The sequence below is a fragment of the Suricata suricatta genome, chromosome 2 (assembly GCF_006229205.1).
Source record: "Suricata suricatta isolate VVHF042 chromosome 2, meerkat_22Aug2017_6uvM2_HiC, whole genome shotgun sequence".
NCBI classification, from domain to species: domain Eukaryota; kingdom Metazoa; phylum Chordata; class Mammalia; order Carnivora; family Herpestidae; genus Suricata; species Suricata suricatta.
In genome coordinates this window covers 57582800-57597028 of record NC_043701.1, presented here as the reverse complement: position 1 = coordinate 57597028, position 14229 = coordinate 57582800, and the positions used below count along the sequence as shown (strand labels likewise).

Here is a 14229-nt window from a genome sequence, read left to right as displayed (position 1 = left end):
AAAAAAAAAAAAGCAAGCAGCAGCTCCCCCTGGTGGATAGGCTTGGTTTGACGTGGTAAGTCTTGGAGTCTGCTCTCAGAGGCTCCGCCCCTGCCTTAGGCGAAATGAGCAGCAGGAGGTGAAGTGCGCACCTACACAGACTCAATTGCGGAGTCCCCACCCCCAGTCAGGATCGGGATTGCAATGGGGGAAAGGAAAAAAACAAAAAGCAAAAAACCGAGTCTCTCTTAGTTTCCGATAGCTTTGCTCAAGCCGCTGTGCGGTGCTGGAAATGAGCTGGGAGCTCCCACATTCTAAGCGCGCACGCCCAGGCCTCCACCCGCCACCGGCTCTTTGTTGAGGGTCCTGTCAGTGCTCGACTTATTTCTTCCCTGTGGGGACCCGGAATTCGCGCAGTCCGTGCAGGGGGCGAGGTGTGCCGTGGAAATGCGGTCCGTGGTCCCATTCCCAAAACCAAGTTCGAATTGCTCGCGCCTGGCGCAGTCGCTGCTCGGGCCGCTTCCCGCTGGGAGCGCGCCTCTCCAGAGCAGCCGCTTCTCACAGCCACAGGCGCCTCTGATTCCCCACCGAGATGGCTTAGGGCTGGGGGCTATTCCTTCTCTTGCGCCCGCTGCCCAGCAGTTATCTATGGAGTGGGTTTCTGTCTCCACGTGCAGCCAAGCATTCTATACCTCTTCTCCAGAGACAGTTCTATGAGCGCGTTCCGACTCTGTCTCTTCCCTTTGTTTCCCGGGCGCCGGACACTTGCGCCACGTTGGGCTGGGGATCTTACCTCCCCTGCCCGTCCCAGGCTGGCCCGTCCTCCGATCTCCCCCGTTCACCCCCACTCACTCAGGTATCTTTGAGGTTCTATTCCTTCTGGAGTTCATATTTTCTCCTTCCGCTCTCTCAGTTGAACGTAATATCCTTCTCAGTTCGAAAAACGGTGCGGAGGGAGTTTACAGAGCTCCCTTCCGCCTCGCCATCTTGGCTCCACCCTAGTTACTGGTTTTTCTTAAGTGTATTTATTTATTTTGAGAGAGGATGAGCAGGGGAGGGGCAGAGAGAGAGAGGGGGTGAGAGATAATCCCAAGCAGGCTCTGTGCTGTCAGAATGGAACCCGACTCGGGAGCTGGACACTTAACCAGCTGAGCCATCCAAGCACCCTAATACAATTTTTAACTAGTTTTTAAAAAATATCCATGTACCTGTATGTGGAATGAGGAGAGAATTGAATGAAATGATTATTTTCCCCTCCATTCTTTACTTTCTTCTGAACCTATACTAATGATTTCTATTTACTTTGTTAAAAATTTTTTAAAAATTTTATTTTTGGAAGAGAAAGAAAGAGAGAGCGAGAGAGTGCTCATGTGCATGTGCACACGAGTAGGGGAGGGGCAGAGAGAGGGAGACAGAGGATCCGGAGCAGGCTCCATGCCATCAGCACAGAGCCTATAATTAGGCTGGAGCCCAGGAACTGCGAGATCATGTCCTGCACTGAAGACGGATCCTCAACTGATTGAGCCACTCAGGCACCCCTCTTTTTACTTTTTATAACTGCCAAGGGCTAAAGCTTAAGTCAGGGCCTTCACACACACCTGAAAGCCTCTGATAGAAATTGAGGTGCAGCTTGTAGGAACAGATGCTAACACTTGTCAGAGTACCATGCACAGTTCTAGGCACTTTGCCTGTATTAATTTATTTAATCTCTACAGCAACCTTATGGGTTGCTGTTATTATTCCTAGATTATAAATGAACACAGGGGCTCCTGAGTAGCTCAGTTGGTTGAGTGTCTGACTCTTGTTTTTGTCTCTTGTCATGATCTCACAAGTCGTAGGATTGAGCCCTGAGTCAGGCTCTGTGCTGACAGCATGGAGTCTTGGACTCTTGCTCTCCCTCTCTCTCTGTCCATCCCTGGTGCCTGTGCTCGATTGCTCTCTCTCTCTCTCTCTCTCTCTCTCAAAATATATAAAAAAATAATTAAATAAATGAAAAGACAGAGACAAAGAGAGAGACAGCAGTTTGTCCAAAGTCACACAGGTAATAAGGAATATCCAGGCCCTCAGGTCTGGTCCTGGCCCCCCCCCCAAGCCCCACACAAACCTCACGGTTGAGACTGAATTTAGAGTTGACCCGGCCACACTCCCTCACTGTGGGATGAAGGGAATGCAAGGAGAAGGGAAGGTAAAAGGGAAGAAGTAGGACACACACGAGGGAGAGAGGGAAAGGAATCCAAGTCCTTCCAAAAGGAACCCAGATACTTCAATCCAAGTCATTCTTTTCTCTTTCTTGTAAAAGAAACATTATATGGTTTTCAAGATTTTGAGTGAGAAACACCAAAACTGAGATCAGTTCTTTGTATTTGTTTTTCTTCTGACATCTTTCCCATTTTTTCTTTCCCCTTTGTCCACCTGATAAACCTATTCGGTGTACATACTTCTCACTTTTATTGGGTGCCTTCTCAGTGTTTTGGAGTTGAGCTCATGCTGTTATTGAAAGTGTTATGTTGTATGCTCTTTCTCTCCTGCCAGCCTTTGAAGAGCCCAGTCCATGTTCTCCGTATCCTCTACATCATCCTATTGTTTCGGAAGGTTTCAAAACTTAGCCTTATTATTTATTCTTAGATTATATCCTTATGGATCTGGAACAGAATTGCCAAATCCATGAAAATGGTCTAGCCTTGAATAGTGTGAGTATATCTGTAAGACTCATAAGAGACTAGTTTATTATTATATCACCTTATTAATAGTGATTACATGCTATAAAGTAGAATACTTGATGTGGAAGATTCATCTTTTGATACATAGATTTCTTAGAAGGCCAAAGCAACTAGCAGAAGATTCTCTGGTCAGCATGGAGAATATTACATATTATTTTACTGTATTATCTGACCCTGTGTTTATCAGGCTTTATGATTTCCAGGGATATTGCTTCAATTATCTAGACAGTGATGTTCACCACTTTTGGTTGTTGTAGCTATATGCCGGATGTGTGTTTACTTTTTAGTTGAATATCTGTTTTTTTCTTTTCCATGTTTGATAAAACTTTTATTTCCACACTGTTATGCACATTCAACACCACAGCACTTTGTAATTTCAGCTATTTCTGATCCCAGATAGAGCATCCGATTTTCTCTCTCTTGCTATTTCTGTTGATCACTAGTCTAAATATTTGTATTTATATTAATTTTAGAGATCATTATCTCCTATTCATGTGGGCCTTATTTCTCCTTTGTACTTCTTCATTTTTTCAGTGGGGGGGGCACCTTCCTTGTCTAGTCATCTCACAGCCCTACACTTGGTAGCAAGCTTTGCTCCTAGCAGGTGTTCATGCTTTTTGCCTGACTGACTGCTCTCTTTCCCTTAACCCTTCTGCTCAATGCATTTTAATGTTCCTAGTGTGTATTTAATGGTTTTGGGTTTTTGAGATAATTTTTCAACACAGATCTGAGGCCAAGTGGCCTGGCAGAGTTTTCAAAGTTCAGTAGAGAACTAGTCTTTTCTCATGTCCTATTCTCCAGTCCTTTAATTAAATAGAATTTGGTTATAGTTTTGTGATGTGCATCTTGGACTATTCTTATTTTTGTAATCAAAGAGCAAATACATTTTCTTCTCCTTCCTTCTGTAGAATTAGCTTAGTCTGTAACCTAGCTGAGTGACATGGACAGGGTAGGGCAACAAATGATGTGGCTGGGGTTCCTGGATTATCCCCTGTAGGTCAGAGATATGAAGGCAGGGGTGTTGATCTTTTGTTCACTACTGTGTCTGCTCAAAAGAGAGCAGTGCCTGTGACATAGTAGGTCCCTGATGAATACTTACTGAGTGACTTGAATGTGTTGAAATATCATTTAAGAAAGGCAGTCTGAAATTTTTTTTTAAAGAATTTTTTTTAATGTTTTATTTATTTTTGATAGAGAGACAGAGCATGAGAGGGGCAGGGGCAGAGAGAGAAGGAGACACAGAACCAGAAGCAGGCTCCAGGCTCTGAGCTGTCAGCACAGAGCCTGACGTGGGGCTCTGAACCCACGAACGTGAGATCTGACCTGAGCTGAAGCCGGAGGCTCAACCGACTGAGCCACCCAGGTGCCCCTGAAATTTTATATGAGATCTCCAGATTTTGAAATCATACCAGCTATTTAAAAACTTTAAATTATATGTGGGTCCAATAAGACATCTCTCAAACTGCTGGTTTTCCCAGTTTGTGACCTTTAGCCTTTATTTCCTGTCATGTGCCATCAGTGATGATTCTTTAGAGGCCATTGATCTTCTCTAAAGCACTGGCTACTTCCCAGAGACAGGTGGGGCAGGAAAGCCCTGTAGGCCTCCAATTTAGATTCCTGACAATATCTCCACCTGAGAAATGAATGTAAACATTTAAAATTATTTAATTTTTACCTTATGTTGGCATTGCTTTATTTAATTAAAATTTTTTTTTTAATTGCTTACTTTTGAGAGACAGAGAGAGACAGCGCGAGCAGGGGAGGGTCAGAGAGAGAGGGAGACACAGAATCCGAAGCAGCCTCCAGGCTCTGAGCAACCTGTCAGCACAGAGCCCAACGCGGGGCTCGAACCCGCAAACCACGAGATCATGACCTGAGCCGAAGCCGGATGCTTAACCGACTGAGCCACCCAGGCACCCCTGGCATTGATTTATTTAAAAAAATAATATATTGGAAGCCTCAAACAAAATTAAAGTAGCTGGATTTTCTCTTGACTCTGAGAGGTCCTGTCTGATCCTGAAGGTCCAGATTCATACATACCTTTTCCATGAAGCCTCTGATGGGCTTATTACTGGAGGATTGCCTTTCTGGGATCTTGTAGTTTTATTTTTCTCCTGGTGTCTTGAGTATGCCATTCCATTTGATGCTTACTGCTGATTGCTTTTTGCTGTTATTGGTGCATCTCCAGTTCGAACTAATGCTTCTTTTCTCCTCTGGCCTGTGTCCTCTCTTTCTCTTGTGAGGTTTTGTTTGTTTGTTTGTTTTAATAAGCAAGTCTATTTTTGGGGGCACCTGGGTGGCTCAGTCAGTTAAGCACCCGGCTTTGGCTGAGGTCATGATCTTGCAGTTCATGGGTTGGAGCCCGACGTTGGGCTCTGTGCTGACAGTGAGCTCAGAGCCTGGCCTGTTTCAGATTCTGTATCTTCCTCTCTCTCTGACCCTCCCCTGCTCGCGCTGTCTCTCTCTCTCAAAAATAAATAAAAAACATAAGAAAAAAAAAAAGCAAGTCTATTCTTTGGCCTCGGTTTTGTTTTCCAAAAGGTTGTATTTGCTTTTCTTGATTAGTTTCAGTGGGTAAAGTCTAATGGGCTAATAGATTAATTATATCATTTAGATGATAGTAGAATTTAAACTTTAATTCATTCACAAGTTCTTTCTTGTTCGGGGCTAGAGATAAATACCTTAGCTGTAATTACTTATATAATGATTAGTTTCTAATGTCAATATTTAATTAGACCATATACAATTCTTAAGTGATACTATTCTGTTCCATTTAATTCTTGATTCATTTTCTGAGCTCTTTTGACATTGTCAGTGGCTTTTTGTGCAAAGGAAACTATTTTTCTGTAACTCTATAGTGTTGTCTTTGAATCTAACACAAATATATAACCTAAAGTAGGTGTTCGGAAGAAAACACCCTATATTTTGATGATTTTAAACTTTTACTTTATAGCATGACATAGATGACTGAAAGTTTTTTTATAGAATAGAACAGTATTTTAAATTAAATAAATCTGCTATTCAGTAACTAATTTTGCCTTTTCTGAGTTTTCCTAACACACTTTTTTCTTTTTAAGTAATCTCCACACCCAGCGTGGAGCCCAATGCAGGGCTTTAACTTAGGACCCTGAGATCAAAACCTGAGCTGAGATCAAGAGTCGGACACTTAACCAACTTATCCACCCAGGTGCCCAAATAACACAAAGTTTTTTTCCCAATTGTATTGAGAAATAATTAACACACATCACGGTGTAAGTGTAAGGCATAGAACATGATGGTTTGGTTTATATACTTTGTTACCACATTATTACCACAACAGGTTCAGCATACATCCCTCTTCTCTTGTAGACAGGATAAAAAGAAAAGAAAAAGGAAAAAATTTTCTTCTTGTGGTGAGAGCTATTAGGATTTACTCTCTCTTTCTCTCTCTTTTTTTAGTATTTATTTTTTGAGAGACTGCAAGCAGGGGAGGGGCAAAGAGAGAGGGACAGAGGATCTGAAGCAGGTTCTGTGCTGACAGGCTGACAGCAGTGAGTCCGACACGGGGCTTGAACTCATGAACCATGAGATCATGACCTGAGCAAGGTCGGATACTCAACTGACTGAGCCACCCAGGTGCCCCTTGCATTTACTCCCTAAACAAGTTTCCTGTACATCATGCAATGGTGTTAGCTACAGTTATGATGCTGTACCTTATATCCCTCATACTGACTTTACCTATGTCTGACAATTTGTACGTTTTGACCACCTTCCTCCAGTCCCTCCTGTCCCCACCCTCCACCTCTGGTAACCACAGGTCTGATCTCTTATTCTATGAGTTTGATTTTTTATTTTCTAAAATCCCACATATAATTGAGATCATACAATATTTGTCTTTATCTGCTTATCTCATTTAGCATGATGCTTTCGAGTCCATCCATCTTGTCACAAATGGTAGGATTTCCTCATTTTTTATGGCTTAATAATATTCCATTGTGAGAGAGAGAGGGCGCGAGTGCTTGAGTTGGGAAGGGGCAGAGAGAGAGAAGCCCAAGCAAGCTCCACATGGGGCTCGAACCCAGGAACCATGAGATCATGATCTGAGCTGAAGTCCAACATTTAACTGACTGAGCTACCCAGGTGCTCCATTTTACCCATTTTTTAACTTGGTTATTTATTCATTATAAATAAATACTATTTATTTATTTATTTATTTATTTATTTATTTTGCTATTGACTTGTGTGAGTTCTTTAGATGTTCCGGTATGGTTTGCAAATATTTTTTCCCATTCTGTAAGTTGTCTTTCACTTCAACAAAGTGAAATGGTTTCTTTTGCTGTGCAGAAGCTTCTCAGTGTGATGCAGTCTCACTGGTTTATTTTAGATTTTGTTGTGCCTTTGGTGTCAAATGCAAAAAAAATCATTAACCAAGACCCATGTCAAGGAACTTTGTTTTCTTGTAGGAGTTTCATGGTTTTAGGTCTTACAGTTAAGTCTTTAACTCATTTAACTCAGTTAACTCATTTTCAGTTAATTTAAAACATTGTTTTAATATTTAGTTTTGAGAGAGAGAGGACACGAGTGTGGGGATGGGGGGCAGAGAGAGAGAGAGGGAGACACTGAAACTGAAGCAGACTCTAGGCTCTAAGCTGTCAGCACAGAGCCTGATGCAGGACTCAAACTCATGAACCACCAGATCATGATCTGAGCCAAAGTCGGACACTTAACCAACTGAGCTACCCAGGTTCCCCTTCTTAGAGTTAATTTTTGTGAATGATGTGTGGTGTAAGATAGGGGTTCAGTTTCATTCTTCTACATGTGAATATCCAATTATGCCAGCACCCATTTGTTGAAAAAACTACCTTATCTTCCTTGAGTGTTCTTGGCTTCCTTGTCAAATTGAAACTTAGTTTGATTTCTCTAAGTTTTTCTCCATTGTTGTTGCCCTGCTGTGTTTTTCTGCAATGGCCTACCCTCACTTTGGACCCATTTCCCATTGTCTTCATTCTCAGACCATTCTTTTTATCTTCTCTTCAGTGGTTAGTTGATTTTAAGTCATTAAATATTAGTTGACTATATATGCTTGGATTTATTTCTGTGTTTTCACAGAAATTTATAGATTTATTTATTTATCATTGTTCTTAAAATGCCATTTTATTATAAAACCTCACTTACCATTATTCTGGTTTGAATAATTTTTAACAAAAGTCTTTTGCAGACTCAGCATTTCTTTACATTGAATGCTGAGAAACACAGAGTGGACCAACTTGCTTGCCAAAAATTGAGAGTGATTCTTTCAGACTTTCCATTTATTGAGTGTTTTTCAGATTTGCCATTTATTAAGTCTAGGATGGTTCTTTTTGGATTTTGACTTTTAGGGATGGGTTCTAGCGAAAGATGATATGGAAGGATTTCATTACTAACATTAGCAGGTAGAATTTGAACAGTTCCAGTAAGTTCTTAGGGCCCCTCTAAATTGCCAACTCCAACAAATTGAGCTGATTTTGTTTAGGCACCTGTGAATGTGTATGATGGGTTGGTTTGAATGTCTCACAATGTTTCAGAGTTAAATATTAATAGCTCATACTATTATTTTCAGGAGCTGGTGATGATACACGAACTTGGGGGCCACCGTTTGTGGGGACAGAAAGTACTTATTTTCTCAGTGTTAATCGAAATAAAAAAGTAAGAATATTCCTTTCTTTGCTTTTTGTGTAATTTTCTTGTAATAACAAAACTTGAGATACTACTTTGGCTTGTTCATCTTTTTTGTATATGTAAATAATATTTCAAATAAGATGAATTTTATTCATTCACCAGTTACCAAATAGAAACAATACAGGTTTTTAAAAACTAATATTCCTTCTCGACTAACTTAAAATATTTCATGAGCATTTATAATGGTTTATAATGTGAATAATTTTATTAGAGAGAGAAATCATTTGATTCTTTACATTTCATTCTTTTGGAGATTGCTAACTTCCTATCACTTGGTATTATTGTTTGAAATATTTTTTCTGTAATCCTAGCTATTATCCTAACATATGTACATTGCAAATAAAATCAGTAAAGATAATTTAAATGTTTCTTCATGAGGAAAATACATTTGCTTTAAGAGAAGAATCTATGCTATGTAGAAACTATGATTATTGAACTGTCAGTAATATGAAAAACCTTTATAATATTATTTTAATATATATTTTACCATTTTGATATTATTTTAATATATATTTTAATTTTTAGAGTATAGCTGTTAATATCAAGCATCCAAGAGGGGTGAAAATCATCAAAGAGGTACAGTATGCTCTGTGAAAGCATATTACCACCTGGGTTGTAACTGGGGATTTCAACATCAGAGTAAAAGTGTTTTAAAACTTTATTTCAGGGACACCTGGGTGGCTCAGTCAGTTGAATGTCTGACTTTGGCTCAGGTCATGATCTCACACTTTGTGGGTTTGAGCCCTGTGTCAGGCTCTGTGCTGTCAGCTCAGAGCCTGGAGCCTGTTTCCGATTCTGTGTGTCCCTCTCTCTCTGCCCCTCCCCTGCTCATGATCTGTCTCTTTCTGTCTCTCCAAAATAAATAAATGTTAAGAAAAAAAAAAAATCAACTTTATTTCATTGACAATCCCTAATTTTGCTGTGAATGCCATTTAGGAATTTAACTTTGCTTTTATTGTTAGAAAAATTTATAATTTCTTGTATGTTGTGTATAATGTTTTTCTACGCTGTGTAAGTGTTCAGTTAATACTAACTATTATTGACTGAATTCCTACTCCGCATCAGATCTTAGACATGGGCACTTTCCTTACAGTAGCTCCTCAAACCCTCAAATTTTACTTGTAAATGAGGTGTTAGAATCATCATTTTCATGGGAGGGAAATGAGTCTCATGGGACTCAAGTGAGGCTGCAAAGATTACACAGCTAGTAAAGGGAAGAGCTGGAATTTGAACCCGCGTCACATCACAGGAGAGTTCAAACTTTTTCTAACCCTTATTCATATGGCTGATATATTCAGACCTGATCTGAGCCTCTTTTCTTGAGAGGTAAGATTGTGTGATGGTTTGGTGCACACCTTAGTGTTCCAGTGCTATGATTCAAATCCTGCCTTCTCTGCTTATTAGCTATGTGACTGCCGTAGGTTACTTAAGTTTAATTTTTGGTTGTTATGTAACATCTTTTTTTTTTTTTTTATGTTTGTTTATTTAGAGAGAATGAGCAGGGGAGGAGCGGAGAGAGAAGGAGAGAGAGAATCTCAAGTAGGCTTCATGTTCAGCACAGAGCCTGATGCAGGGCTCCATCTTACAGCCGGGAGATCATGATCTGAACTGAAATCAGGAGTTGAAAGATTAATTGACTGAGCCACCCAGGCACCCTTTAGTTAACATCTTTATGCCCTTCATTCCTTACCAGTAAAGTGGGGATAATAATAGTGCCTGCTTCTGTTAGAATAGAGTTGATATGTGTAAATATATAGAAGAGTGTCTGCCATAGTTAGTACTCATTAAGTATTAGCTATTATTCTTGTTCGCAATGCACATGAAATTGGATTCATCATGTGAGATAAAACTTGCTTGCGGTCTTTGTTAAAGTTTAAAATCTAACCTAGTGGTTGTAAGTGTACTTGGTTAGTACACTAATCCCCAAATTTGGTTCATATCAAAGCATCAACTTTGACATCATCGCTCTGCTGCTACTTTCCTTATCTATCTGACTGGTTGAAAGATAATTTCTTTTAATCATTAAGATTAAAATCAGTGACCATCCACTTTGGTTCTCATGGGTCAATCCAACAAATTTAGAGTTTTTGTTTACTAAATATATTTTGAACACAAGGCATGGTAATTGTCCTGATCTTACTGCCTTATTTCCGCATATCTTTTCTACAGTATAACTTAACACTTACTTGTTTTTATTTTCTTTTTCAATTGAACCTTAGTTTGATTTTTCCAAATTTTCTCCATTGTTGTTGCCCTACTCTATTTTTTCCTGCTGTGGCCTTTCCTCACTTTGGACCCAATTCCCATTGTCTTTGTTCTCAGACCATTCTGTTTATCTTCTTTTCAGAGGTTAGTTGATTTTAATTAATTTTGTTTTAGGAAGTTATTCTTGCATCAATTCTTCATTCTGTTCTGTCTCTCTGTGTTCATCTTCCGTGTTCAGAGCTCCTCCTTCCTTGCTTCTATTTCAGAGCGTTCTGATATTTTATCCTCAGTAGTCACGGTTTCAGATTTGATTGATCCCATACTTGTGATTTCATTAGAGTTTCTCAGTTAGAGCTTAGAACAGTATTTGCTGGAGTTCATAACTCTTGCTACTAAGACATAGATGTACCTTTGAGTATTTTGGACCTGCACGTATAATTCTGACCAAAGTAAGTGAATCTCTGGGACTTGCTTCTCATTCCCCTTGGATCTTGCCAGGCTTCTACCATACTGTAACAACTTTAAGTAAACATCATGGGCTTGATTTCTCTTCATTCTGATTGATAATAATAAAGTACACTTCAACTCATATTAAATTTAAATAGATTGTATGGGGACATTATTCATGTCCATTGCTGGTTGTACCATTCATGTTATGTATCTTATTGCCTAGGGGAAAAATTATCATTTGCTCAGTCTTTTTAATCTTTCCGGCATGGATTTCTCTTTTAGCTTAAGAGTAGCAAAACAACCTCTGTGTACAGACTGTGGTGGCTATGATTGCTAACATAATGAGCTTAGTTTATAGAAATGGTTCCAAAGTAGCTTACAAACCAATCAGCTGGACACTTGAGAGCTCCAAAAAATATGACTCCTTTGTATGAGGCTAACCAAAAACAGCTTGTGCAAAAAACAAAACTCTGCTTAGAAAATCTATGCAGAGCTTGGTATTTTCATGGCAATATGATTTGATAATTTTCTAACACGTCATTTATATTTCAAATAATTCTCTATGTTAATTAGTTGGCAGGCACAATATCCATATTGTGTGCACATATTATGCTCTATAGAGCAATGTCATGGCTTTTATTTTCTTTCAACATTTTATCATGAAAAATTCAAATGTACAGATGAGTTGAAAGAATAGTGTAATGAACTTTCAGTAACCCTATCCTAGATGTAATAATTTTAATATTTTGCTATATTTGCTCATTTACATATATATTCCTATCTGTGTATGTGTGTGTTTGACTATTTTAAAGTGGGATATCATGAAACTTTGCACTTAAATCTTTCAGAATACAATTAATTGCTAGTGAGCATATTCTTTGACATAACATTTAAAAATTATTTATTCATAAAATGTAGCTAAACTATTGTCACTTTCTCTACTATTTCTGATCTCTAGTCTGTTCTTAAATTATATCTAATGAACAGATGTAATTTGAATCAGGTACTCCATATTAAAAAAATTGTTTTTAACGTTTTTTATTTTTTTGAGAGACAGAGATAGAGCATGAGTGGGGGAGGGGCAGAGAGAGAGGGAGTCACATATCCTGAAGCAAGCTCCAGTTGTCAGCATAGAGCCCCCAAAATGGGGCTTGAACTCATGACCTGAGCCAAAGTTGGACGGATGCTCAATTGACTGAGCCACCAAGGCACCCCTTGATACTCTATATTTCAAATTAATTTTAGTTCTTATTTACTCTGTGAATAGAAGGAAGAATTTTTTTTATCCCCTTTCAGAAAGAAGAAAGATAGTAGGTTCTCAAACTCATACAAATTGTGCTTGCTTTTTATTCTGGGCCAGATTCTAAAATAGGTTTTTTAGATGATTTGTATGCACTTAGATGAGGAAGAGGTGATGGTACCAGTAAACTGGGAACCAGTATTCTTTTCTCCCTTTATTTCCTGGTAGATCATTGTGTCAGGGAAATGCTATAAACATTTGGTCTCCTCTGAGGTAACTGTCACATAAATACTTGTGGTTAAAGTGGAGATCAATTTCTGATGGCTCCGATTTTTGCACTATTTTTTTTCGAATATTTATGAATGATTAGCTAAAGCTCTAGGGAACAGACATAATCTTGAATTGGGTGAATATCCTAAAACAGAGAGGGAGAGAGAATATGGTCAATGACCAACCAACTTGGAATCAGTATCTAGTCAGTGGCTAGTACATATTTTACAATAAATATTTATAAAATGGAGAAAGGAATAATTTCTGCCCTATAAACTTTTCTAGGGATATTTCTTAATAAATATCAAAATGCATACATATTGATTTCTTGGGTAATCATAATAAACTACTATGAATCCTTATTAGTAAAATGTTTAGCTCTTAAACTCAATTTTTCTGTATTTTTCTTATACTGTTGTAGAGCCAGACTACATGGTAGTCTTAGAATAGCTCTTTTTAGTTAATTTTTTTCATGTCACAAGAAATAATTTAAGTTCATGCAAAGAAATTAATGTTTTAGTATATCATATCCAATCTTTTTATGTCCTTGTATACTCATTTGCTCCCCCCAACATGAGATAATACCATGTATATTGTTTTTTAATCTACTTTTTTGGTTACTTAAAATATTTTTTAATACTTTTCTATTAATGTAACTTATTTATTATATTTATTTCCTTATCTTATTGAAATAGTGAATTTGTTTGTGGTCCCTCTGGATACTTTATGTAGATTGAGATGTGAGTTAGGATTCCTTACAAGTCTAAAAATACAAATACCTTACAGACTTAAAATTCTTTTATTGTGGTAAATATATATTGAACATAAACATTTCCATTTTAACCATTTTTAAGTACACAGTTCAGTGGCATTAATATATTCATAATATCGTAGAATCAACACTGCTATTTTTAAAAAGTGTTTAATTTATTTTGAGAGAAAGAGATAAAGAGCAAGCAGGGGAGGGGCAGCGAGAGTGAGGGAGACAGAGAATCCCAAGCATGCTGTGCACCAGCAGCACAGAGCCCAACATGGGGTTTGAACTCACAAACCATGAGATTATGATCTGAGCAGATACCAAGAGTCGGATGCTGAACTGATTGAGCCACCTAGGTGGCCTCCTACTATCTATTTCTAAACTGTTGCATTATCCCAGACGGAAACTGTATCCATTAAGCAGTAACTTCACTTCCCATGCCCTCTAGCCCCTGATAATCTCTCATCTACTTTGTGTCTCTATGAGTTTGCCTATTGTATTTTATATAAGTGAAAGTATACAATACTTGTATTTTTGTGCCATTAATTTCACTTAGCATAATATTTTGAAAGTTTGTCTATGTTCTTGCATGTATCAGAACTTCATTCTTTTTTCATGGCTGAATAATATCCTACTTCAGGGATGGATACATTTGTCTGCTGATGGACACTTGGATTAATAGCCACCTTTTGGCTATTGCAAATAATACTGCTGCCTTGAACATTGGCGTACAAGTATCTGTTCGGGTCCCTGATTTTAGTTCTTTTGAGTGTATACCTAGGAGTAGCATTGCTGGGTCAAATGGTAATTCTGCATTTAGCTTCTTGAAGAACACACACAGGGTTTTAGAAAATTAAATAATTCATTAAATGTCATTTGCATAAGGTGCTATATAGTGTGCCATGCAGAAT

At 38.4% G+C, this 14229-nt stretch overlaps 1 protein-coding gene across 2 annotated transcripts in view; it reads left to right on the top strand.

The window, feature by feature from the left end:
- The window catches only part of SUGCT (succinyl-CoA:glutarate-CoA transferase), a 749888-nt gene that overhangs the window by 33146 nt on the left and 702513 nt on the right, over nucleotides 1-14229 (top strand). For both annotated transcript variants that reach the window (XM_029926667.1, XM_029926657.1), the window contains exons 4-5: nucleotides 8278-8363; nucleotides 8922-8972. In XM_029926667.1, the coding sequence (XP_029782527.1) occupies nucleotides 8278-8363; nucleotides 8922-8972 (137 nt within the window). The remainder of the gene's footprint in view (nucleotides 1-8277; nucleotides 8364-8921; nucleotides 8973-14229) is intronic.